Source organism: Genypterus blacodes, unplaced genomic scaffold (assembly GCF_046128005.1).
Source record: "Genypterus blacodes isolate CSIRO-AG114 ecotype Tasmania unplaced genomic scaffold, CSIRO-AGI_Gbla_v1 ptg000048l_1, whole genome shotgun sequence".
Lineage (NCBI taxonomy): Eukaryota > Metazoa > Chordata > Actinopteri > Ophidiiformes > Ophidiidae > Genypterus > Genypterus blacodes.
Window position 1 is genome coordinate 2,621,673 of NW_027466861.1, and position 27,712 is coordinate 2,649,384.

The following is a 27,712-nucleotide window of genomic DNA, read 5'->3' on the forward strand; positions in this document are numbered from 1 at the left end:
GATATAAACATCGGTACAATAACGTTACATAAATATAGTTTAAATCAGGGAAAATCTGATCAAAGTAAAAAAAGTAAAGAAGATGGAAAATCTCACTGAGCTCTCTGTGCCAAGTTTTGGCATTTTTACAATTTAGTCATTTGTTATTCGGTAAAAGTTTGCTACCCAATGCTGTAATTCTGCCTTTATTGATTTGGAAAGAAAAGTTCTTTGTGCAGCTAATAAAAACAGTTTTCACATTAGTTAAGACCAAAATAGATTTATTCATTTTGGATGTTTTATTTGTCCTGCCCACTCACAGACAGACAGACAGACAGACACACACACACACAGGCACACACAGGCGCACACACACACACACACACACACACAGGCACACACACACACACACACAGGCACACACACACACACACACACACACAGGCACACATCACATTCAGAATAGTTGGCCTTATTTTTTGTAATTCTCCTATCACCCGGCTTTCCCTCAAAGAATGTCCTCATCCTTTATTTCTTCCTCTTCCTGCCATACATGTGTTGTGTTTTTCAGCCATTGTAACCACACCGCTGCCAGATGCTCACAAGATGGGATTATCGGGGAAAACGTTTGCGCCGCACATTTCTCACAAGGGCTCTCTCTGGCCAATTACTGTCTTGATGGAAGCCAGAGATTCTCACCAATTACATGCATTTTTCCCGTCTCACGCGTGGACGCCGGCCAAGGCTCCGTTCGCTTTGTCAGTGTGGAAATCGCTGCCAGTGGGATCGGCGATGTCCAACGAAATGGCACATAGTGGTAGTAAAGAGTTTAAATTACATATAGGGGATGCCACATGCACCTCTTATTGTCTAAACACTCAAAAAAAAAAAACTGAATCAGAATCTTGGCCCAATTGTGTGTTTTGACTGTAGCGAGAGCCGTATAGATGGATCAGTGGCACACATGTAAACGGGCAGTTGTGCTTAAGCTTCCCCCTTGTAATAGCTTTAGCCGTGTTGTGATGAGAAGCAGAGATGGGAATAGAGCGAGAGAGAATCCCGCTCCGCTCGTATCTATTGTTTAGGTTTTGAAAGCGAACAGAGGTGGCTCGTCATGTGTTTTTATTCCCGTCCAAGGACAATTAAGGCCACTGCGACTGCGTTTTGGTGCGTTTTAAGCCCCCCGAGCTTTACGTCTCCTCCCTCCTTCCCTCCCTCCCTTGCTCGCTCTCGCCCGCACCCCAAATAAAAACCATGTCCCTGAAACACTCATACAGTTGCAACAAGTTAAGGTTTTAAGAGCCTGAGACTATAAACTGCTCCAGCCTCCTGGACCACAGTTGTTTTGTTGTTCCGTGCGGTTGTTGTGCGGCTCTCCAGAATCTTGACTTGTCCAGCTCAAGAGACGGAATCTTATTTTTTTTTTCTTCCCCCCCTTCTCCAATTACAAATGGACACACACACACACTCACAGACACACAATCGCACATGCATAAACGCTTGTCCTTGTGCGAGCCTATGCACACACTCATGCACACAAACACAATTTTTTTCCCCCCGTCTTCTATTTGCTTTTTTTTTGTTTTTGACTTTCGATATTCCCCTCCCCCTCCTCTCCTCAGTTTATTTCTCACTAAAGTGTTTTGACCTACTCACAAGCGACTAGAGGAGTGAGTCACGACACTCGAGATGCTGACACCAAAATATCTCACCTTATTTACTTTGCGAGAGTTTACGCGCGTGGCGTCAGTCTCCCTGCCTCTGCCTTCCTCTGCTTTCCACTCGCTCGTCCCCTCTTTGGAGCCCCCCCTGCTGTGCTCATAGGTGATACTGACACATGGCTGCTACATCGCAACAAAAGAACCAGATCTGCAAAAACATGCAATGTCTATTCTTTCTTCCCCTCCGGTCTCCACTCAGCTTTGTGTAAATGTCACTCTTCCTCAGTCTTGGATGCCGTGAATTTGGAGTTAGATCAGTTCTGCCGTCAGCGAAGCATCACTCAAATCCAGCACAACAATAAGTCACAGTCTGTCGCTCTGCCGCTGTGGCCACAGCACTTTTTTTGGGTTCCATTTACAAGATGTAACAGTCCGAATCAATCAGTGTGAATAATGCAGCACCCATTACAATTCCAGACAGGGTTCAAACGGTCAAAGAGATCCTGTAAAAGTCAAAGAATTTATAAATGTAAGTTTTCCCGGCCAGGTAAAGTCATGGAAGTGTGAATATGATGGAAGTACTTATATGTATGAATTGTTAATCAAATTGTAATACCATTTTGTGCTGTCACCATCAATGCCTGTCACCATAGTAACGTAGTCTTAGGTCATGTCGTTTTGCTCTCTTGCACCATGAATCTAACAGCATGGATGAAAAAGGCAGGCAGATGCGTTTTTAGTTAAATATCACAGTAAAATGTCCTTATTATGAAAATTTTATGTAAATGTTACGGATTACAAATCTCAGTGTTCCCAGTATCAGTCTCTTTTTATTTTTTATTGGATAGAAACACAAGTATTGAATGCATTTTGGGAGGCTTGAAGACCTTTACATAGAGATATATTAAAATGGGATACAATACATAGAATTACAGGAGAGAATTTAGGAAAGCTCCCCTCTTGTTGTGGCCTATTTATTGACTTAGCGTATTGATATGTACTCAAAAGTAAGAATGCATAAAGTGAGCTCGAATTGGTCAGTTCGGCCTTCGACATTATGTCATCACAACTCAGTAACCCCGCATGTACAAATACATCACTTTCATGACTTGTTTACCTGAAGGCCGTCAAATCCTGCAGGTGAACTGGCATCCAAACCAGCAGCTTTAGCTCTTTGTCCTCAGGCTTTTTGTCTGGACCTCAGGGTGACTCCTTTGCGGATTATTGTCCTGTCCCTGTCTTGTGTCATCGCTTCTCCACGTGAGACAGAAGGGAGCGTTTGTGTCGGTGGTTTGTTTACAAGCCTCTCTGCAGACTTGTGGTTACAGGTACCGATAATGGCTGTTAATTTCCAAAGGCCTCCAGGGACGTTGTCCCCACACCACAGCCTGCTGTTGTCCCCCGAGACCTTTGTGTGTGTGTGTACACGTGTGAGAGAGAAGAGAGACAAAGTGAGCAGTTGGCTGATTAGCCATCTTACCTGTGTGTATGTGTGTGCTCATGTGTTTCCCTCTCATGTGTGTGTTTTAATGGGGATTTGTGAAGGTGTGAGAAGCCGAAGCGACGCCTCACAGTAGGCAGGCTGCTGCTGGGAGAGGAGACCACGCTGGGGACAAACGCTGCTGGTTCCCTGTGACGACTTTCAGGGTGGAAGGGCCAGACACCACTGAGAAACGTTATTCTATGATGAAGCCAGCTGAAGACGCGTGTGTAGAATTTATAAGCATTTCTACGTGTGATCTCTTGACACCTTCTCTCTCCTCCGTCTCCTTCCGAACAGGAGATGCAGCTGGAACACGCGCAGCAGGCCTTCATGCAGCGCGACCGAGCCCACAGCGGCTCCATCTCGGCGCTGGACTTCAGGGACATCATGGTCACCATCCGGCCGCACATGCTTACACCCTTCGTGGAGGAATGCCTCGTGGCGGTGGGTGTTTTTTTTTTTGTGTATGTGTGTGTGTGTGTTTGGATCTGCGGTTCTCTGCTTTTACTTGTTTTACTGCTGTCAACAACAGGCTGGTTTAAAAAACAAAAGACCCCCTCACTGTCCCCACACTCCCCGAGCCAGGATCCTTTTTCATGTTGCGGCGAAATATGTTGTACATTTAAATCACTCAGCCGCACCTCACTTGTAAAACTGAATGAATTCTAATCGTGCGACAAATGAGCTTAAAAGCGTAAACCTTCCTGTCTTAGCTGTGATTTCTCACGTCATCATGCAGAATCGCAGAGCCACAAGTCATTTTGGTTTGGGCTTTGTATTTCTCTCTCTTTCTCTCTATCTCTCATTTCTCCTTCTTCTTCTTTACCTTTTTTTGTTGCCTCTCATCTGTCCTCCCCCTTTTTTTTCTCTCTCTCGACCGCCCTCTCTCTCTCTCTCTCCCTCCCTCCCCCGTCTCTCTGTCTCTCTCCCAACGTGTCATTAAATCTAACCTCTCTGGCAGTGTCAAAGCCAAGCAGGCCAGCTGAATGGGGAGATAGAGACAGAGATAGATGGAGACTGGAGCTTCACAGTCCATCATCTTTGTGTGTGTGTGTGTGTGTGTGTGTGTGTGTGTGTGTGTGTGTGTGTGTGTGTGTGTGTGTGTACTCTATTTGTTTTCAGCACAGAGATGTTTGTCTTTTTTACGTGTTGTCTTTTCTTTGTGTGCGCCTGTGCTGTGTGTGTGTGTGTGCGCCCGTGTCCATGTCTTGCCCCATTTCATAAACACCTTGTAGACTCTGTCATTTTCTCCACTGTGTTTACTTCGCCGACCAGTCGTCTCTCGTGTGCTGTTAGTAAACTCTCAGACACAGTCATGCACACGAACACACACACACACATACAAAGACACACAGAGACACACACACACAGACAGACATATTTCGAAAACTCATAAACATTGTAGACATATTAAAGGCCAACATTTTGGCAGAACGCAAACAGTCAAGCGGCAACCTTTAATTCACTCACCAAACACGATAAAGGCTCTTTTCACAGAAACATTGTTCTCCTCTCCTGCTAAGAAGCTCTCTGTGTTGGAGCACTGTGGGAAGATTCAGGCCTATAGGCTCATAGATATGAGCAGATACAAAAGTGTCTCTCTTTTAGGGCAGTTTCCCCCTCATTGCTGCAGCTTCCCTCCCTTGATGCAGACACAGGGAAGCAGAGAGCGGCCTTCCTGCGTGTTTGTCTGTAAAGCAAACAGTGCCATCTAGTGAAAGGGAGCTGTGAACCCTCCAGACCCCCGGGCCTCTGTCAGAGAGCAGGAAACGCTCAGAGGCTCACACTCCTGCCTGCCTAAGCTTACGCAAAATAGGCAACAAGACTCTTGGAACTTACATTTCAAAACGGACACAAACACCGAATTGGGAGATTGTCTGAGAGATGGAGGTCCTGGTCGGGTGAAGATGGGAGGGATTGTGGGACACGTTAAAGAGGCTGTGGGCCGATTGGAATGTCCTCAAGAATCCACTGTCTATTTTTAAACCTTTACCTTTTTTTCTATTTAGGTGTCTTTTTCACCACTTCCTCCTCCTCATAAAGGGAAGTTAATTAAACTAATTAAAACTCTGAGCATGTGTGTGTGTGATGGAAAATGTCGACGTTGAAACAGGTTTACTCCTCCCTATGGGGCAGTAGTGGAGGAAAATGTTGCTGACTTACCCGTTTTTCAGCTGTACGTCTTTCCTTTGACATTAGCTCGTACTCGGACAAAATATTACTTTTGTACGAATTTACATGTAATGACAACATCTACACGGCATCGACATTTGTTTTTATTAGTAGACTTGTGTCTCTTTGCTTGTTTGTGTCTGTTGGATATTCAGATATTATTTGTTGATAGTTTCCCCTGCATGTTAACTGAACCCCCCCTCAATCCTCTCCCAGGTGGGGGGCGGCAGCACGTCTCGTCACGTCAGCTTCTCCTACTTCAGCGGCTTCAACTCGCTGCTCAACAACATGGAGCTGATCAGAAAGATCCACCGCACGCTGGCTGGACACCGCAGAGACCTGGAGGTCACCAAAGGTCGGTGCAAAACTCGACGTGTATACAAACCTACATGTGCACACAGGCACGACCCACTCACATGTGGTACCGGTCTTTGTGTGTGTGTGTGTGTGTGTGTGTATGTATGTGTGGACTGTAGGCAGATAATCAGTACTGGGGACCCACACACACACAAACATGCACACACAGACAAAACAAATGTGAGTATTGTACGTGTTCACAGGCCGTCCTCAGCTACAGGCAGTATTAAATGTGCTGCCCAGATAATGTATTTACATCTGTGTGTGTGTGTGTGTGTGTGTGTGTGTGTGTGTGTGTGTGTGTGTGTGTGTGTGTGTGTGTGTGTGTGTGTGTGTGTGTGTGTGTGTGTGTGTGTGTGTGTGTGTGTGTGTGTGTGTGTGTGTGTGTGTGTGTGTGTGTGTGTGTGTGTGCGTGCGTGCGCATGGGAGGTTGGAAAGTCGTGGCTGTTTAATTTTCCTTCCTTGCCAGCGGCATTCGAAATGGGCACACTGGATCCAGCCCAACACACGTACTGCACATCCACAATCCTGATGTTCCTGATGGCGTCTCTCTTGTCTATTAGGCTCTCTCTCTCTCCCTCTCTCTCTCTCTCTTTCTCTGTCTCTCTCTCTCTCTGTCTGTCTCTGTCTGTCTGTCTCTCTCTCTCTCTATCTATCTCTCTCTTTCCCTCTCATATCGGCACTGATCTTTTTGATTCCTAATGAAAATCAAACGGCATTTTAATGACAAGTTGAAAGTTGACGATTCCAAATACCGTTATGTTACAGAAGATTAGGTGAGGTGTTAAACTTTCATCAGATATTTCTCTCTGTCTCTCTCCTCTGTCACTGTCACCCATGGGTGCTTCCTTTAACCCCTTATCTCCTTCACTTGCTTGCCCTTACTTTGTACCTTGGCACGGAGCCTAGGAGCCTTTCTCTATGTTCCTCCCTTTCCTCCCTCTCTCTTCCCGACCCTCTCTCTCTCTCTGGCCGTAGTCTTAAAGAAGCCGCTCTGACTTCTCTCCACATCGCCCTCAGCCACTAGCGTAGCCCCGCGATGCTATCTGAAGCCTTATCAGGGGTGTGGACTGTACCCGACGCAGGCCAAGAGCCCATACGTTCCCCCGGCTGTTCCCACCGTAGGTACACTGAGGCTGGGCTTGGCTGGCCCAGTAGATGGCCCTAAGCCAGCCAGACCTCCACAGCCTCCGCCCATCCACCCTCCGCTCCGAGTCATTAAGGCCTCCGTGGGGACTGTGAGTGCTCAGCTCCACGTCCCACTCACTGACTCACAAACACATCCACATACACACACCCGCATCTAACAAGTATGCGTGTGTATTCAGTAACACACTGTTCTCTGACTTCTCTCGCATACACACGCCCGTATTCATGTACAGTAACAGCATGCACAAATGCGTAATAATACTGATTGATTCCGTATGTGCAACAAGGCCACTGTTTCGCCTTGGGGACACCATTACAGTGCTTAACGCTTCACTAATATGTGTACACACATGTGCGCGCGTGTGTGTGTGTGTGTGTGTGCGTGCATGCACATTACACTTTGTAGAACAAATTGTGCTGCAGATAGTTGTGTTTTTCTTTTAACTAAACAAATTGTTTTGCACTGCGTGTGTCAGACCTGATGCTATGGTTTTACATTTCAACATATATCATCTCTTAGCCTCATACAGTGTGAATGACAGTGCGGCAGTGCTCCTCTGGCTTTACAAGCTTTTATGTTTTATGTTTGCTTTTTATTGTTCACTTTTTGACAGCCAACAGTGTTATACTTGTATTGTTTTTGCTTTCTTGGTCTTTTCTGTTTTTTTCCTGTTCTGTTTGGCTGTGATTGCAGCTTTAGGTTATCAACAGTCCCATTAGTCTGAGCAAAGGACAGCAGAGAGATTGTAAACGTGATATCTCTGTGATGTCTAGCAGATTACATTTTCTTGGTCAGCCCGTAAGTGCAAGCATTTCTGTTCCACTGGGTGCAAACAGACTTTCACAATTACATTTCCATCCTCAGTGAGTTTGAGTCTGAGGCTTACAACATGTAAAGTAAGTACAAGTGATGCGCAAAATCATTTAAGGTTAGATTTATTCTCCTGTCAGAGCGGCACAGATGAACCCAAAGCCTATACAACACCAGGGAGCTGTGTGTGGACAAGGCAGATAGGTTTGACTCTGTTATTCATCTGAACATACTGTCAAACAGACCATTTGACAAACAGACAGGTAATTGTCAAGTGTGTGTACAGATCAGTCAGGTGTGTGTGTGTGTGTGAATGTGTAATCTTGGTGGACAAGTTATCAGCATTGTGACCCGTGATATCCCCACACAGAGCTGTGTATGTATGTCTTGAGTGTGCGTATGAGCGTGCATGTGCGTGTGCGTGTGCTTGTGTGTGTTTATTCATGTGAAGGTATGCATTTCACATGCTTCTGAGCATTAACCTGCATTTACCCGTAGATGTGTGTGAGAGAGAGCCCATGCCTCAGGGGTAAGCTGAGCCTCGACGGGGTGAATGGCTCCAGTGTAGGACGACTTTGTCACAACCCCAGCCTGCTGCTCTTTGAATAAAGCAGGTCAAACAATGCTGACTCCTCAACTGTAAGCCAGCCTACAGTCAACCTGTTCTTTATTCCACCAACAATAGGCCAGGTCTTAAGTTACAACATGCTAAAGCTGCCTCAAAGAACTCCTCAAGCCCTTAACTCTCCACGGTCATATTTTCTATTCCGTCTTCCTATGATCACTTCAACATGCTTTGACACTTCTCTCTGCTAAGTAAAGGAAACATGGGAAAAATCCAGCATGAAACTCAGCAACAGATAAAATGGACGGACTGACTTTATCAGTGCAATTCTTGTATTCCTTTGGATGATTAAATGTAGACAAAGAGGCTGAGATCCCAATTTCTCTAGTGACAGAATTTTAAGCAAGGGGCGCAATCATACACATACCCCAGTGTGATCTAAGTGGCTACCTTGCTATATTTAGATCCCCCGAGGTCCAGCTTAGATTGAAAGTTTCTCCTTCCGCCAGCAGTCGATAGTCATTTTGAGAAACACAGGAAATCAATGAGTGATGTAGAAGTACATGAGATTGTTGAGACATGAAAAAGTGCAAACATAACATCAAGAAACATCAAAAAACAACACAAACCAATGATGGTATCGACCATTTAAAGAATTTATGGATTAATTGTTTGTCTTTGTGAACAGTACATTATCTCAGCATGTGCTATACGGCAAAATATAGGCCCTTGATCCAGAACACAACTTTTTCCTTTTTAGAAAGTATTGATTGAAGTTGGTGTCAGGATATTCAGCTTCATATGAACATTTTGTCATTTCCTTTCATGGCTGTAGGTAAGTCATGATGAGCTGGAAAGCTTTCTGTCTGGATATTCTCAAAATACTTACTGTTACTATGGTTATAATGAGGGTTTTTCCCTTTGTGCCAGCTACGGATAGGTATTAAAACACTTTCTGGCTCCTTCTCAACAGACTGTAATTTGAGGACCACAAAGGCGAAGTTGATATATTTGTGTTTACTTCAGGACAAATACATTATTGCTGCCTTATACCAAAAGCTCTGAGAAACCGACAATAATCCGGTGGATGAATGGATTGTCAAATTCCCCAGCCACGGAAAACCTAACATATACCATCAAGGACAGAGCCAAACACTTGAAGGATATGTGCAATCCTCTGAACTTAAAACACAAAAATCCTGGTAGACCGAAGACATAAACAATTATTATTGCATTTACATGTAGAATTATGGAATTGGCTGATTGTTAAACCCCAGATTCACGCGGAACAGCACAGATTCCAACCCGGTCTCGTAACAGCATTACGTGTGTATTGGGTTTTGGGGTTTTGCTCTTATATTTGTCTATGTTGTGTACAACACCCATCGTCTCTATGGATGCTGTGTGTCGTCAACAATTCTGTTTGTTATTTTGATAGTGGAGACGATCCAATTCAGTATATTGACTGCAGGATTACATGACTTTGTTCTGATGCTTAAATTACATTCATGATACTGACTGGACAGGTTTGCAGGTGGGCTTGTATCTGGTGGAATGAAGATGAACACCTCAAACCTTGTGCCACAGTATTTCTCCAGACAAAGATGCATTGTTGTTCCCTCTACACTTGCAATGGGGTGAAAGAGCTGGGTAGTTGTGCAACACACTCACACACACACACACACACACAGAGGATGAGATCATTCCGACAATGTACCAGACTGTAGTTGTTGAAGCGATTTACCAGACAGTTAATGTTCCAACACTGCCCTATGTTCATTAGCTCTGGGTAGAGTCCCGGTAGAGTCACAGTCATAAGCTCTGATAGTTTGGACAGAGCTTAGACTGGAACTATCAGGATGCCTCCCAGACCCCAATCTATGGAACTGTACCATGCATACCATACCATGCCTGTCCATCTGGTGGTAGACCCTAAAGCTGGAGATGTGCCCCCCACCCCTCCCTTTTTAACTGTATTGTATTGTATTTGTTGGCATCTATCTGTTCTGAGGATGATGTTTAAAATCAACACACACTCTCTCTCTGCAGAGGAATTCATCTTGGCAGCCCAGAGGTTTAGCAAGGTGACTCCCATGGAGGTGGACATCCTCTTTCAGCTGGCTGACCTGTCTGAGCCCCGTGGGTAAGTCAGAACCACATACACACACGTTCAGCTAAGCCATGAATTCAACCTCAATATCCTTTATGTTGTAGTATTTTGGATTGGACTTTTGGTGTATATATCTAGTCTTGTATAAGGGTGCATTATATGGTCTCTGAGGAAATAATTATTAGTAATGTCGATACAATGTCATGAACTTAGTTCATTGTTCATTTCACTTAGCTAGACCAATCGCAAAAAAAGTAAAAAAAATGGTAATTGTGCCACAATGGTATGGATGACTTCATACTAATGTCCTATCATTTTCCCCCCAGTCTGCCAGGGAGTTGTGGAGGTTTCTGTAAATCAATCTCAGACTTGCCCTGTAAAATGCACCTTTACCCTCAGGTCCATACCGAAGGGAAAAAGGCAGAACTATTCCGTGTGGGATCAAAAGGATCTGGCATGAGTACATCAGTGCCAAAGAATCCTCTTTCAAAACCAATCCAAACTCCCATTTATTAAAAAAAAAGCAATTCCAGTCCATATGATCAGTAGTGCACAACAACTGTATGCGTCTCACATTCCCCCAAGTTCCTCTGCATCTGCCTCGCGGCTGACTTGAGCGCTCGTAATGTTTAACCCTGGCCCAAGACACCACCTGATTATTATTTCTGGGCAATGGGATACTTTAATAGCCCTTTCCACTCCCCTTGATTGGAGATGTGGGAGATAATAGGTCCAATAGTCAGAGTGGAGTTGGGGTGATTTGGTGATCCTCGTCTCCTTCACATAGGAAATCTGGGAACGTCACAGAGGTGAAATGGAAATATTAGAAATGTTTTGCTTCCAAAGTTTGAATGTCTTTGTTAGGTTTGGATGATGGGTGAAAAGAAATAGGAGTTGTCGGTGCCTTAAGATCACCTGTCTCACCCAATTATGCCAAGCACAGGTCTGAATTTTTGAATGGCAAAATATTTTCCCACAGAGCAATGTCAAAGGATTGAGTATCTTTACACTTTGAGTAATTTCAGGCAGGCAGACAGATTGTGCTTGCAAAGGTCACGTTCTTGCTGATGCATGGATGAAATGTTATAGGCTTTCGAGTGTTTTTACGACAGTTGAACTTGACTTGAAACCTCTCGCGCTCTCCTTTCACTCTCTTCACCAGCCGTGTTGGTTTAGTGGACATTGAGAAGATAGCTCCTCTAGAGGACTGTGCCCTGCCCTACAAGTTGGCCAAGGTCCAGAGACAGGTAAGGAATATGAAGACTTGTTGATGTCTTAGGTTTCCTCTTCCACACTGGCAGCTCGTTTCCCTCTTAGAATGTTCTCTCAGGCTAGATGTCAGAGCGCAGATGACTACGATGCATCATTAAGGATAATGATATCTCCTGTTCACAGGTCATTAATCCCTGGAACAAAAACATCAGTTCGGTTTGGGACTTAAAGAGTAGTTTAAATTGCACTTTGTTGAAGAGTTGTACACAAGCAGAAGTAAGAAATATCCTTAGTTCAAAGTGAGACGTCAAATCCCTTGTAAAAAGTTGGACCAACTTTGCTCCAAAAACACCAGACTTGGTAAGTCCTGTTTCAAAGGTTGAGAAAGACTAAGTCATGTAACTTCCCATCACAGACTCTCTTGAAAGAAAACACCACTAGACCTCTCCCTGACATGTGGTTGATGTCTTAAAAACACACTCACACTGCTCACAGTCCCATGAAAAGACAAGCAGAGCCTTCCCCAAGACTTAATCCATGTCAAAATGCTTCAAGGTGCAAAGAATAGCTATGAAGAGGCTCAGAAGAGCAATTTGAGAAAAGAATAACAGGAGAAGAAGGACATGTGGACGAGCGGACAGATGAGACGAGATGGGGACTGTTTTCTTTCTTGGACTGTTCGGTCAAAGTTGTGTTGCCTGGTGGGTTCCAAACAGTACAGCGAGGGCTTGGCCAGGCCATACTGGAGCAGGCTGGGGCCAAAGGGGAGCAAGCAAAGGGGCCCAGCACTACCCAGACGCCAGTCCCACCACAATGAGCCACTTTAGGCCCTTGTGGTCTGGCCTCAGGGGCTGGCCGCCAGCAAGCTGGAACCCTCGCTCCTCATCTCTCCGTAGTTCTTTCTATTTTTCTTTTTGTGATCTAAGTCTCCCCTCTTTCCTCTCTCTCTCTCTCTCTCGTTCTCTCATTCTCTCTCTCACCCTCTCCCTCTGGCTCTCCCTCATTTCTCTGCATGGTTTTCCTCCCTTCTTTCTCTCTCTATCAATTGTTGGCTCCCCACGTCTTGTAAACTTCATCCTGCCGTCTCCCTCAAATGTCCTGACAGTAAGTTACACCAGGCTTCACCAGACCTCAGGCAAACCGTGCAAAGGATGACGGCGTAAGTAGAGGAGGTCATGTAGTGGGGGGAGGCAGGGACAGGAAGAAAGTACTGTGAATGAATTTTGGAGGGGGGTGGAAGGTGGCTTTGACAGGTGGACCTGTTCTACAGACCCCCACCCCCCTTACACTCCCACAGATTTACCACACTCCACCCCCTCTCCCCAGGGTCGAGAGGCCAGGGTTGGGCAGACCAGACAAGGCAACAGGTACCTCAGGTGGAGGGGAGTGTGTGGCTAATGTCACTGTGTGTGGATACTAACACTGCACTTAGACCGCCTCGACTCCAGCTCTACTCAACATTTTATATGCCAACAATCCATTATAAATTAGCTTTAGATAATGTGTCTCATTATTACTCATATACCATGTAAAGACAGTGAACAAATAGTTAATCAGATGGTTTAAACTTGTCAGCACAGACATACAGCAGTAGTTAATAGTTAACTGTGTAAGTGTACATTTCAAAACCTAGAAAGTATGTTATTTGTTTAAACATTCATACTTTGGCCACCATCCCTGCTAGCTTCTCAATTGATTTATTATAGCATTGCTGAATGAAAATAATGAGGTAATCAATGGAACTAGTGCTTGTGCATAATGCTTACTAAACCATTTTTTTGCCTTTGAAGCATGTTTATTGATCTGCAATGTAAAGAATCTTTAGGACCATTATATACAGACGTCCACATCTCACTCAAACACTGTATCGTGTATGGGACTGCTTGATTTATGTGTGTGGTATGTGAGGATTGATCAGAAAGTGCTGCACTGTATTTATGTTGGTATTGGTAAACAGCTGAAAGCAAAAGTGTCTTGACACATATTTTGGACACTCATGACATCATCTTGCATCATGCATGTCTATCTGTCTGTCTGTCTTGTTTTTGTTACTGTATTCAACACTTCTGTGGCCCTCATGTCTTTATTCACTCTTGTCCTCTCGGTGTGCAGCAGTCGGGCAGCGACGGCTCCCGGCCCGTCCTCGTCCAGGTGGCAGAGTCGCTCTACAGGTTCTCCCTTGGCTCAGTGGCTGGGGGTAAGAGTCACACCCAATTGGTTCCCTGCATACCTTCATCCCAGCGCCCCCCCCCCCCCCCCCCCCCCGCACCCCCGCCCCCCCCACCTTACCTGCTTGCCCCCTCCGCCCTCTGCAATCCTCATAAGAAAAGGGAGAAAGAGAGAGGACAATGGCCCCTCTATTGCCCCTTCCCTTGCTCACAAGAACTGTGGTCACTCCCCTGCTTAAAGGGAAGTGCTCCCTCTCTTTCTTGTTCTCACTCAACCTCTCTCTCTCTCCCTCTCTGCCATCCCTATGTCTCCTTCTGTCCTGTCTCTCCCCTCTCTGTGTGACATGGGAAAACCCTCCTGTGTGGATTCTTTTGTACCTGTGTGAGTGATCAGCAGAGGGAGGTTGAAGGGTGGGGGGGGGTGAAGGGTGGTGCCTGGGCCTTGTGTTTCGCTCTAGACTCCCCACTGTTTTCCTCCTCCCTTCCTCCTCCACTCCTTCCCTCTGCCCTCGCTTGTATCCCAAGGGAGACAGCTTAATAAGGAGGTATGGGTCTAGCGGCTCTGCCATCCCTTCTTCTCAGCCTGTCTGTCTTTAATTAAGTCTGTCGCCTTGGGTCGGTTCTTTTTGTTTGCGTCCATCCGACGGGGCCACGCCGACAGATTAGACAGAAGAAACAGGGACTCTCCAAACAAGTTGATGTTTCTGCATCACCACCACTGCTCCTCCTCCACTTCCTCCTCTTAGTCTACATCTGCAGTACAGTTGTCTTTTACCCTTTTCCTTCCCAATAGCTTCATTCTAAAACAGACGGCGTAAAGTCGTTATCATCCCAAACCACGCAACCATGTTTCTCATACTTTTCCATGGCTGTAGCACTTGATGGCATGGATGATCTCTGGTGTTGTGTAGTTGTGTTATATTTGCATATACAATGTATTCTTTGGGGTGGAATATGGGTGCTGGTAAGAGGAGGAGGTCATTACAGTGATGCATCATGCAGTTAACAGAAAACATTTGAAGTAATAAGTAAACGATACACTCATAACTTGTGATCTGTAACAACCTTCATCTCTTGTCTGTACTAGCGGTTGGTGCCACAGCAGTTTACCCCATTGATCTGGTGAAGACGCGCATGCAGAACCAAAGGAGCACCGGCTCCCTCGTGGGAGAGCTCATGTACAAGAACAGCTTTGACTGCTTTAAGAAGGTGGTGCGCTACGAGGGCTTCTTTGGCCTCTACAGAGGTGAGTATGTGATGAAGTTTATAATGTGTTATTGTCAAATCAAGGCTTCTCTTCACCCCCAGTCTGTACAAGTCAATCCACTGCATTCATTATAAAAGCTTAAATCGTTTCTGCATCGCAATGAGTTTCTCGATCGTTCCTTTTAAATGTTTAAGCAACAGTACAGCAACAATATTGCCATGTTCAACATTTGTTACACAATCACTCAAAGCTAAAGTTTTGTCCTCTAATCTACATGTACAGGCAGTTTTTTACGACAAATAACACATGAGCAGTCAAAACCTCAAAACGGGCTTTAAAAAAAAGATCTGAATTTGAGAGAAGAAAGGAGAAGCAGGTAGTTGAGACAATGAAAGAGAAGTGAAGAGAGGAGACAAGACGAGACCAAAAGTGTAGGGTGGACGGGAGGGCGGTGTGAGGTCACCTCTCTGTTGACCTGGCTCCTTTGAAGTGATTACTGGCTGGCTGGGGACTTTCAGAGCAGGACAATGAACATCATGCAAGGCCACATACCTTTAGGCCTGTGTCACAGTGCACTGATGTAGTACGTCTGGACACACTCATGCAAACACACAGACATGAAGTAGGCACACAACTATGTAAGCATGCACGCACATTTACAAGCGCATACTGGGATCTGCAGGTAAGCTCCCGGGCATGCAGGCACGCACGGCATCGCTAATGACTACCTGCCCTGTCCTCAGAAATGACAGTTGGTGTGTCTGTATTGTTGGGGTCTCAGAGGACTGGGGGCAGGGGGCGCAAAATATGAGGACCCTGGAATGGTGGCAGGGGCCCGGTTAAGTCCCATGATATTGATTGACAGCTCTGGGCTCCTGAGAGGAAACTTAAATGCTGAGTTTCTGTGGGAAACACAAAAGCCATCGGCGGTGAAATGGCTCGGCAGACAGAGAGACAGACAGGTCTGGCTCCAGATAGATGGCCAGACAGGTCGCCTGACAGCCACACTGGACTTATGTAAGAGAAGTTGAAAGTGCCTCCACTGAAAAGCCAGCAAGAGGGAAGAATGTGTGAGGGAGTGAGTTGGGTTCTCAAGATAGCAAGCACATTTTCACAAGATAACGGACGATTAATCTTACACTGACGCACAATAATGTATATATTGTCTGTAGCAAGGTGTGAAGCTACTGTATTTCAAGCTTTGATTGGAGGGAAACATACACTGATCAATATATTCCAGCTCTTCTGCCGTTGCTTCAGGATGGCAACAAATAGGCCGCGGCAGCAAAATCAGCCCGTGTTTACGATTTTGACCAAAAAAATGTTCTGTTATTCCGAGGAAACGACTTCCCTTCTCCCGAGATCTCAAGAAAATTGTCTCGCCAACTTTGGAAGATAGTGAAATAAAACCAAACGTGCGTCCCCTCTCAGCGTCTCCAGTGCAGAGTCAGGAGTGTAACGGCTGCTGGAGTGTGATGCAGCGCTCTCGTAAACACAACGGCACGAGAGAAACTGTCAGCGTCGCTCCAAGAAAACTTTCTGAGGGACGATTTGGCCAAAATAAATGAGGTGTATTTTCCCATGTCTGTGTGCGAGTACATGCATGTCATGCGTTGAAGAAGGTTTGCGGGAAAAACTACCATTTCTGTTTCCTCTTTTATGAGATCCAAGGAAAGTCTATTAGCCAAGAACAGTATATGATTATGTGTGTGCTAGTTTGTGTGTGTGTGTATATATGTGTGTGTGTGTGTGTGTGTGGCCTCACTACATACAAACTAGGTTATTACTGAGGAAATGTGTGTGTCTGGGCCCATTGCCTGGGGGCTGGGTAGGGGGCCAAGATTCATTGTGCAGTGTTGTGATTATTTTGTTTATTTTTATCCGGCCCTGGTTTGTAATTGAGGTCTGCGTAAACTTTTGGTCGGTGTGTTTTATTCTCTTCCCTTTTTCCTATTCTTGGAAACAGCTTCCCTCTCTTCTTCCTCCTCTTCACCCTCACTTGCTCCCTCTCTTGTTGCTACTCTGATGTCCCCACACTCCACATCAATCGCTTTCATTAGCGTCTGGGGGATCACGCAGGGTCGGACGCATGCAGCGGGAAGCCACGCTTCATGTGGAGTGTGTGGAAGCGGTGTAGTATGTATATACAGTATACTGTGTGTGTGTGTGTATGTGAGTGAGTGGGGGGGACCACAGCAGTCTTTTGTCTAATCATCTCTCCATTTTCTAATGATAGGTCTCGTACCGCAGCTACTGGGTGTGGCGCCTGAAAAGGCCATAAAGCTCACAGTAAGTCACAGCGTTAGCGAGCGCGCAGACATGTGCTCGCTCACTCACAGATACACCAGGGATGTAACGTGGCTTTAATCTTTTACATGGATCTTATTTTATGGGATACACGCACACAACACACTCTTAAATAAGAATAATGATGCCAGACATACAATTACACGTTCACTCATTTATTAACTGTCCATCATGAATCTTGATGAAAAGTAAAGTTTGTGGTCCACAATCATTGCCTCTGATGAGTACTGCGGTCCAGTTATGAGAGTTAATAGTTAAGTTATGACCTCCAATTATGGATTAAGTATGGGTTTGCTTTGTAGAAATTCAAGTTTTTGTTTTACTGGGGTTTCTACATATTAAAACTCAACAGAAGATATCCTGTGCTGTGACTCTGGTCGTCTTCCTCGTTCCTCGTCTGACTCTGCATTATGTTTTGTGTCTACAGGTGAACGATTTTGTGCGAGGAAAGACCAGACAGAAAGATGGATCCGTCCCTCTGCCTGCTGAGATTCTGGCTGGTGGATGTGTAAGTCTGTCGGTTTTGTTCTATTTTCCCCTTCACCAGTGCGTTCACAGCAAATTTATGAAATTATATTCGTCCGTATTTCTCATAGTCAAGAAAAGACCAGAGCTGAAGAGATATATTCAATAAACCTAAGTTGTTCTCTCAAAATAACATTGTTTTTCTGTGGCATGCAACCAGTCAGTGAGATGGCGTCGTTTTACTCTGTCACATCATCATGGTGAGTCAGGAATAAATGTAATACGTCCTCCTTTAAAAGTGAATTCCGATGATTGACAGGACCAATAAACCAGAATTGAGTTTAGTTTCAAATGTGGTCAAAACAACAAGATTTTAATGTCCCTCTTTTCTTATAAATGCTGTAAAGTGATACGCCAGCAATTTCCCAAAGTGTAATGCTTTTTTGGAAACTTTAGTCTGAATTATGTCACTGACAGCTTTTGGATCCCCCCCGGCTGTTTCTGCCATGAGGCCACAGAGAACCTGTTTGTATCGAACTTAACTAAAAACTTAATGTGGATGAATAAATAAGGCTTTCTGATGTGAGCCAGGGATCATAATTTGTGGATCCATACAGCTACACTCTGGTTCCTGGTAAGTGAATGCCAGAGATCTCAAAAATCTTCCAACTTCCTTCAAATGAACCATTTTGTAAACTGGCCTGTGTATCATATTAACACTCTGTATCCAGCCGCCTCTCTCCATCTTCAAAGTGCAGTGTGATGCTGTACAGTATACAGGCAGCGTATACAGTACCACGACTTACATACCATCTTTAACTATGTTTACCTGTTTTCTGAGTGCCGACCCTGTGACAGTTGAACAGACAGGCGTGGAATGTGCCCGCCGCTCTGAAGCCAGAAGCTGCTGCTGTTTGTTGATGGAACGTGTAAAGATCACACATGAAAGAGCACACGCTTATACTTCACCCGCTCACTCACTCACTCACTCACTCACTCACTCACTCAAGCACATACAGGCTCACACACACACACACACACACACACACGCGCACACACACACAATCTTGCACCTGTACGCACGCTCACATGATTGACAGGGGCTGCTACCTGAGACCCTCCCCACCAGTCTGTTACCTGCTCTGCTCCCATCGTAGGTTTTGATCACTGAGCTGACACAGACTACCCCCCAATACACACACACACACACACAGTCCACCAGGCCTGGCAAATGAAAGAGGGTCTTTCACTCGACCCTCTTTTGATGCTGATCACTAAAGCAAAGTATTTCAGAATACACAAGTCATTATGGGCTTAGGTCCACTCAGGCGCATTCAATTGACCTCATTAATTTTTGGGAATATGTTAAAAGTCACTGTAGATTTTTCTGTCATAGCGAATGGGTTTGTGTGGATTTATGAAAGTTTTGTGGGAGTATAACAATAATTTGACTTGTTTGCACGTCTATGTGTTTTTTTTATACTTTGCTTTGCTCCGCTCCTGGATCAGGATTGGCTTCAGGTTTGGTCCCTGCGCTCGTCTTACCAAAGGTTTTTTGTGTCCACATTTCACACCATGTCCAAGCGTCGGTCGTTTTTGTCACCTAACCTGCATCGCCTAAGCCTCGGCTTTGTTTTGCCAGTCGGAGCAGACAAACCAAACGTTTCGATTTCAGTATTATGACCGCAATGCCACTTTGAAAACGTGACATCATCAGCGTAGCATTTTATAGTGAGTAACGAAATTGATTTTGAAAAAGACTAAAAGTGGTTGTTCTGACTCGTATACATTCAAAACGTTTACTATTACATTACCCTCAGCAGCACAATGTATCCAATTAAGGCTAAATCTCATACACTCACCACCAAAGGGTGTAGTCAATGTCCCTAAGAATGAATAGAATGAAACACTATGCCGTAGTTGTTCTACATAATTGCTAGCAGGGGAATGTTACATGCCGTTAGTAAAGAAAATATGAGTAAAGTAAGCAGGGAGAGAAAAAACCTAATAACCTGGAGTAATGTACGGCGCTGTGCTGGGTGTGAAAAACAGTGTTTGCCTTTTTTTATACGACACATATGGAGTCAGTGGGCAGAGTCGCACAGAGGCAGAGGGATGAATGTAGAGGAGAGGAGTGTGGATGGATGGATTTTTCCTCTTTTCCTCCGTGAGCCGTCGTGACAGCTCCTTTCATCCTGGCTGAGGCCCCGGTGTTAGTGCTGGCACTGGACTCTGCCTGCCACTTTATCTTACACGTACACACACACGCATGCGCACGCTCGCGCACATACACACACACGAGTGCGCGCACACACACACACACGTCGAACCCTCCTGAACCCTGTTTTAGCGAGGCTCCAGCCACAGCACATGAAATCTGTTTATATCATTTGGTAGCTGTGAAAGTGTCGGTTTGGACCACAGTGACAGCCTCAGATCCACCAAGTCTATAAAGCCTGAAAGAGAAGAGAAGGAAAAAAACGAAAGAGGAAAAACAGCGAGCGGGGGAGGAGTAACGTTAATGCCGGCGCTTTCAGCTCACCAAACTTAGCAGCTCCTTGCCAATCAAACCGACTTCTTCATCTCATCTAATGTTTCTCGCTTTCTTCGGCCTTCTCTCTTCTGCAGTACTTTGTTCTTTTCTCTCTCTCTCTCTCTCTCTCTCTCCCTCTCCCTCTCCCTCTCTCTCTGTCTCTGTGTCTCTCTATAAAGCCATGGCTCAGCAGTCTTAAGCTCCGGTGCGGTTTGCCAGTTTTCTAATGATTATTTGGTAAGAACGGCATGCTCTGTTGACTGAGCTGGCTGGATGCTTATCTGGCAGTTACTGGCTTGTATTTTAGGATTTAAGTTACACTAAATACTCACCGGGTCACTGCTGCGAGGAGGAACGCTGACTGATGGAGAGAGAGAGAGAGAGCGAAAGAGAGAGAGAGGGAGAGAGAGAGAGAGAGAGAGAGAGACAGGTGGAGAGAGGTAGAGAGAGGTAGAGAGAGAGAAAGACTAAAAAGACTTGCAATTTTTCTATTGTGAATTTCTGACACTTGACATGGTTGTGTGTAAATGGTTAAAAACTGGAAATATCATCAGAGAATCTTGGCACACGCCCTTTCCACCAGTTTGATGCAAAATAATTAATCTGTGAAATGTGCAGCATTCCCATTGATCTGAGAGAGTAAGACTTACTTTTCTCACTCCACAATATTCAGATCAGAAGTAAACATGGCGCCAGCATTTTGCGATTTAGTCTAAACTATCATTATTTTTATTACTATACACCAGCTTCAGGTCTATAGTCACATCATGTTCTGTTCTGAATCAGGCATTAAGACGTCATGACCTACATAACCACCAAGTCACAAAGTCTGTCTCCACTACAGCTTCACAAATGACTTCTTAATTATGGCCACAAAATTTTACCTGGAGCGTAAAAAGTTGTTAACGATATTTCAGGGGGGTTTTTCACCCAAAATTGTGCAAAAACGAAGGTCTGTTAACTCCACTACTGACTGATGAAGTGAGAGGTTTGAACAGTAAAGCTAAAGTGAGTCAATGTATTGTCGTTTGCATCGTTGATTGTGGTTGAATGTGAATAGTGGAAACACGAACAGAGAATCGGACGGAGCTCCACGTAATGCACAGATAAAAGTGTGAAGGCTATTTATGGATAGACGCTAATGTTTTCAGCTGGCAATAATCTGTTGTATGGCCTTAAGTAAACCGTCGGCGTGTGTGTATGTTTGCTTTGGGGGGGATCCTCAATGTTTACAAAGCTCTTTCTGAAGCACACACTCACTCACACACAAACACACATACACACACACTGCTGCGTGTATAGAGGTGCTGACTTCCTGGGTTTCTAAGGATCACCTTGCCTTGTAATTACCCTGGGAATCATCAGAGTGCCGCCAACGCTGTCACTCTATAATCACAACCCTCTGCATTCCCTCACTTCTTCTCCTCTCTGTTTCTCTCGCTCTCTCATTATCTCACTCTGTTTATTTGTCCGATTCTCTCCTCTGTCCTGCATGTCCAGGAGTTTACCCATTGATTCTCTGGAATGTGCAGGGATAGGGTGCGGCAGGGTTAAGTGTTGCACTGTCACTTCTTTAACTCTTGTTGTCAGGGCTAATTGTTAGCTCGTCTCCGAACAAAGTTGCTGTTTACTCTCCTCTCCTCGATGATGGCATCTCCATTTCGATCTCCAGTCCTCATTAGCGTCCAATTGAAGCAGCCAACACTGCCAGGGGCCGGAGCCAATACCCTCTTTAATGCTCGCGCTATTAGCCAGCATGTAATCAACTATGTTATTTCCATAAAACAAGTCATAAAGAGTTTAGCTGTGAGCCGCTGCAGCTATTCACAGCCTCTCGTTTTGGTCTGGAGGGGAAGCTGTCGCCCACTGTGCTTCGTTTTGGCTGCACACACCTTCAATGAGACGATTATGATCTATGTCTCTCCCTCCTCCCCCTGCTACTCTTGGGCAAAATATGGCAACACTTAAAATTGTGGGACTTTCAGTAAAAAATGCCCTGTGTTGCAGATTGGAGCTTGATGCCTTCCCGTAAGGCAAAGGCGACAAGCACAATCCATCATTCATAACAGAGCGAATGAAGGAGGGGAAAAAAAGAGAGAAACAACAACAAACAGACCGGGTCTATTTAAGACGGGAACGGCACCATGGCAACCGATTGCTATCTAATTGCGGTGTGCCGCCCTTTTGCGTGTAGCTACAGTAACCACTGGCAACCGTAGCAGGAAAGAGACAATATTAAAGAAGATGAGGGTGATTGCTTGAGATGAGGTCAAAGCCAGAGACGGAGAGAGACAATGCTGCGAAGGAGGGCAGAGGAAGAGAGCGAGAGAAACAATTAAAGCAAGAAGGAAAAAAAGAGAGAACACACGCGAGACACAGAGAAGTCTCAGAGTAACGGCCTGTCAGTCAGACAAAGCACAGTTTCCGATGAAGGCATCATCAAAACACATGTTTCTCAGAAGGAGAGCGGCATGCTGGGAACGCTGTCACGTGCCATGACTAGACACGGTTAACCATTTGTCTCGGCACACCTCTATGGCTCGCACATGAAAGGCGGAAGGAGCCAGTGTGGACTTGTTGCAGCCGCGGCGCCCTCCCATCACAAAGTTACAGGCTTTGAGAGTGGCGTGAACTAAGAGGCGAGGGTGAGAGAGAGAGGGAGAAAGAGAGAGAGAGAGACCCCGTGCGGTCTGGGCGATGAAGACAAACAGCTGACACCTGACACATCAGCTGGATTTCCCCGCTGTCGTCCTCTGGTCGTTTTTAAATGGTACCAGTACTTACATTGCACATGAGAGTTTGGCATTATATTGACGCAAACATCTCATTTTCAGTTCCAAGTCACGCGGCAAGCAAAATCTCATATTGAAAAGATCGAGTAGATTGATTAAAAGTAACATGATCTAATGTCTCAAAGGGCTTGGCAGGCCCACACACGCATACACACACACATCATACAACAACAACAACAACAGACTTTTCCCGACCCAGCCCACAGATCCCGAAGAAGGAGGAAAAAGTCCCTAAAAGCACCGTGGGAGAGGCGACTCAAAGAGAGATTGGCTCTCCTCGAAACGGCCTGGTGTGCCATAGGAAACATAGGAAGGAAAAAAAGTAACGATGAAGAGATCAAAGTAATAATGTGACTCAGTAAGAGAATCTGTGGTTGCAAAGAAGTCGGTCGCTCCAAAATGCTGCGTTGTTTTGCCCCGAGGAGATTGTAGAGGTGTAAACACACAAAACATGCAACTTTTTGTTTCCTTATCTCCAAGGACATGATATCAGCAATGACACATTTTCAACATGAACATTTGTTTGCAGCCAACACGTCGTTCTCTCCTTACATTCTATATGTTCCTCCTAATCTCTTCATTCTGTGTGTTCTCCCAGGCCGGCGGCTCCCAGGTGATCTTCACCAACCCGCTGGAGATCGTGAAGATCCGTCTGCAGGTGGCAGGAGAGATCACCACAGGGCCCCGAGTCAGCGCCCTGTCCGTCATGAAGGGCCTCGGCTTCTTCGGACTTTACAAGGTTACAACAAAGTACAACACACATTACATTAAATCCATTATATACCAAGACAACCAGTGGATACCTTGATGACGGGAGGCAGTGGCTCAGTTGGGAGGCAGTGGCTCAGTGGGTAGTGCTTCCGCTTGGGAACCGGAGGGTCGCCGGTTCCCTCAATTGCTCCCCCCTCTGCGAAGGGTGGTAATGTAATGTAGCGTCTGCCAAATGATCGTAATGTAATGTAATGATGTAATGTGTGATGCTCATCTACCCAAACCGTCAGCGAGCGCAGCCTTACTGGAGCTGTGATATTGGTTTTGAATTCAGGGCACTATTTCAGTTCACTTGTTGTTTTGTGACGTCTACTTCTTCAAAAGTTGTGTACAGCCGCTCAGATTCATCAATACGGCAGCAGCTTCTTTAGTTCATCTTCGTCCCAGCAGGAAGCCTCATTCACTGGTGTTCCAAAGAGAGATTTATTTTTTTGAAAAACAGTGAAGTGACGCTTCAGATTAAATGTACTCAGAGTAGTTAATTAACAATCAGACCACAGGCAGCAGACGGGAGAGAGGAGCTTGTAGGTGAAGGCAGGTCAATAACACAACAGTCATCACATCTACGTGCACTCTAAAACTTGAATAGACTGCAATAGAAATAATAATCTCGCCTTTAATCGCTATTAGGACAAATACTCTGATTACCCAGTAGCTTTGAGTCGTGTACTGTGGGACTTTGAAAAGCTCAGTAGTCGTAACTGCGCTGTACAAATAAATACAAATACATGTCCAGTACATCCTCTAGGAAGCCCAGAGTCCTAATGCGTATAATGTTTAAATCAGCACAGATTTGTTGTTAAAAGGTTAATGGGCAAATCACTGCCAGAGGTGCAATATCCATCTATTGTATTCTCATCAGGCCCTCAACTTCACAACAAACCATTATTTCTGCTCGCTGTTATGACTAAATCACATGCGATTTTTCTATTAACTATTGTACAATTATACATATTACCTTACCCCACATCAGCTATCATTTAAATCAACATTTCCCAGAACAAGAAAAGGCACAATTTATGCTAAAAGCCGTATTTAACCTTAATTGCCATAATTGGCATTTTTCAATGGCGCGGGGCCAAAAATTACAGTGCACTGTTTGAACATATTAGGGTTGTTTGATATCACGCACCCCCCCCCCCCCCCCCCCCACACACACACACACACACACACACACACACACACACACACACACACACACACTGTAAAGTGCCAGAGACGGCAGTGTGACATAAGCGGCTCAGACTGGTGTGTCGGTGTGTTTTCTCACAATCCTCCTATGCATTCTGACGTCTATATTCTGATCCCTGTCGGTGTCTTTCTCTCTCTCACACACACACACGCACGCACGCACACACACACCTTTTGCTTTTGTCACACTCCATATCTTGGCAGTTGAACTGGTCAGACGAGGAGTTCGGCCCTCGGGGTGAAACGGAGCGCGGCGCATTTAAATGAGATAAATAAGACTTCTAGTTCTAAGTGAGCCTGACGGGGGAGAGATAGGGCTCATACGCGTGGTGGAATCCAATGGACTAATTTTGCTTATTGTTTGGTCTCAGTATGCAGAGTAGAGCTTCTGCAGTGTAAAACTCGTCTCCCCTCATGTACATGCACTCAATACTGTGAATAGTCAAAGACATTGATTTATTATTGACCACAGCAGACTCTTTGCCTTATGTTTCCTGTGCTGTGTGTGTGTGTGTGTGTGTGTGTGTCTGTCTGCCTGACCACCTGTTAGTGCAGACGACTTGCATGTAAATCTTTGGCTTCTGTTAACAAGCCTGTAAAAGAATGCTGAGCGTGGTGCCTCCTCTTGTCTCTGTCTGCCTACCTGTCTACCTGTTCGTGCGTGCATCTGTGTGTGTGTTTGTGTTTGTGTGTGTGTGTGTTTGTGTTTGAGCGCACACACATTTTTTCCCCAACATGTTTGCTTGTTCACATAACTACTCATTCAGTGGTGTGTGAGAATACTGCTCAGTGCTGCATTACCCCAGATGAGTGTGTGTGTGTGTGTGCGTGCATGTGCATACACTCCTGAGCTCTGCGCGGAGAGGAGACAATGTGCGTTGAGAAAGCAGCAGTGGTGTTGGCGAGGAGGTGGGGAGGAGACGAGCTCCAGCCTGCGAGCCCCAGACGGGCTGGCTCCGGAGGGGCTGCACCCAGGGACAGAGCTGCCTTTGTCAGGGTAATTATCCTGAAGCTCTCCCTCCGCCGCTGGAGCTACCGGGCGCTACGGTGGCTGACGCTCTAGCGCCACCAATCATCACTGTGGGGAAGTTGTCATTGTGGGAATATGCACCGGGATGATCGGCGTTCATGAAGTGTGCAGAAAGTAAAAGCGGCGGCACATATTTGTAGATACATTTAGCTTTATGTTTTGTTGTTAAACTGAACGACGCAGTTAATGCTTGGGAGAGAGGATCCTTGTGGATGTGTACACACACTCTTATGTACACACACAAGAGCGGCTCTCACAACCTGCAGCTTTATTTGCCGGTGCATTCTCTGACCTGACACCATGACCCTGATATTGGGGCCCCAGGGCTCCGTCCCCCTGCAAGGCTGCTCGTCTGTCCTGCCACGATAGAATCTCAGAGCTTTCAGCAGCCGCTCGGGCCCCAGCCAGCCAGCGAGCAGGACGGACGGGCAGACAAGAAGTGCCAGAGGAAAGAGAGGGAAAGAGATAGCCCAGGTATCTGCCAATCCTGTGTGTGTGTGTGTGTGTGTGTGTGTGGAGGATTATCCCTCAGGAGTTAAATGAAGCCTGTCCAAAACAGGGAGACCCTGCCCAGCTCTTTAAACGCCTCTTGTTGACTGTAGCTGCTGTATGGAGGAGGTGGCAGAGGGCCAGCAGGCTTGAAATCCAGCAGGAAACTCAATAGGCTTGATGATATGGAGTTGTTTACAGTGGCAGACAAGGAGCCATCTTCCTCTTCTGTCCTCCACCGTCATTTTATTTCAGTCAGTGGGTCTGTCCTCTTCTGCTTTCCCACCTCAGTCCGGTGCCCCCTCGCCCCTCGCCCCCTCGCCCCCCCTCCCTGTGCCTGCTGCTGAGGACAGAGGTAGTTTGCGTTTGGAGAGATGTAATTTGTCCATCGTGTTGTGAGAGATGTTCCCCTCAGGAGACTCTGCCTCCGAGCTCTGTTGGAACTCTAGATGCAGCTCTGTGGCAGTGCTTGTACGTGCTGTATCTTTGTACCGACAGTTGAATGTTTCATGTTGTGGTTGAACAATAAAACCCATCCTGAGTGACTCCGGTCAGCAGTGAAGATATGAATCCGCCTGAAGCCTCGTCACTCTTTCCCTCTCAGTTTGTCTCACTCGTTCCTGTCTCTGTTCAGTCTTTATTTACCTCTTCTTACCCTGAAATGCCCCCATTTTCCCCTCTTGTCTTCCCTCAGGGTGCCAAAGCCTGTTTCTTGCGGGACATCCCATTCTCCGCCATCTACTTTCCCTGCTACGCCCACACCAAGGCTTACCTCACTGAGGAGGACGGCACCATCGGGCCGGCCAAGATGCTGTTTGCCGGGGCGCTAGCAGGTACAAAGGCTTTGTCCATATCTCCTTGGTATCAGGCGAGAAGTTAATATTGGCGTAATGAAACCTGAATCTGTATTGTAGCGACACATCTCACTCAGTACGATGTTGGAGCAGGTCTCCCTGTGTTCGCCGCCTCCAGAGGTCCTGAGCAGCAGCAGTTTGGGAGCCAGGCTGCCTCTGACCGCAGGCTCCATGGCGGTAGCGGCTAATTAGAGCGCTGCCTGGTGATTGGGGACTGGGGGGGGTTTCTTGAGGCCTGTAGCAGGGAAGAGCCTCGGATGTCTGCCAGCCAGGCCTGCAGGGAAGCTTTTCAGCCCTATCGTGCATGCAGACATGCATCCACTGACGTAAACACGCATGTGAGCGTACACACAGCCCCGTCTGTATGAAGTGACGCATTTCTCTCTCTCTCTCTCCCTCTGCCTGT

At 45.9% G+C, this 27,712-nt stretch overlaps 1 protein-coding gene across 1 annotated transcript in view; it reads left to right on the forward strand.

Annotated features, from left to right (window-relative positions):
• Positions 1 to 27,712, forward strand: part of slc25a13 (solute carrier family 25 member 13) — a 42,753-nt gene that overhangs the window by 11,031 nt on the left and 4,010 nt on the right. The window contains exons 4-13 of the mRNA XM_076149952.1: positions 3,421 to 3,567; positions 5,512 to 5,650; positions 10,227 to 10,320; positions 11,450 to 11,534; positions 13,612 to 13,696; positions 14,755 to 14,913; positions 17,111 to 17,163; positions 17,609 to 17,689; positions 23,570 to 23,710; positions 27,147 to 27,285. Coding sequence (XP_076006067.1) covers positions 3,421 to 3,567; positions 5,512 to 5,650; positions 10,227 to 10,320; positions 11,450 to 11,534; positions 13,612 to 13,696; positions 14,755 to 14,913; positions 17,111 to 17,163; positions 17,609 to 17,689; positions 23,570 to 23,710; positions 27,147 to 27,285 — 1,123 coding nt within the window. The remainder of the gene's footprint in view (positions 1 to 3,420; positions 3,568 to 5,511; positions 5,651 to 10,226; positions 10,321 to 11,449; positions 11,535 to 13,611; positions 13,697 to 14,754; positions 14,914 to 17,110; positions 17,164 to 17,608; positions 17,690 to 23,569; positions 23,711 to 27,146; positions 27,286 to 27,712) is intronic.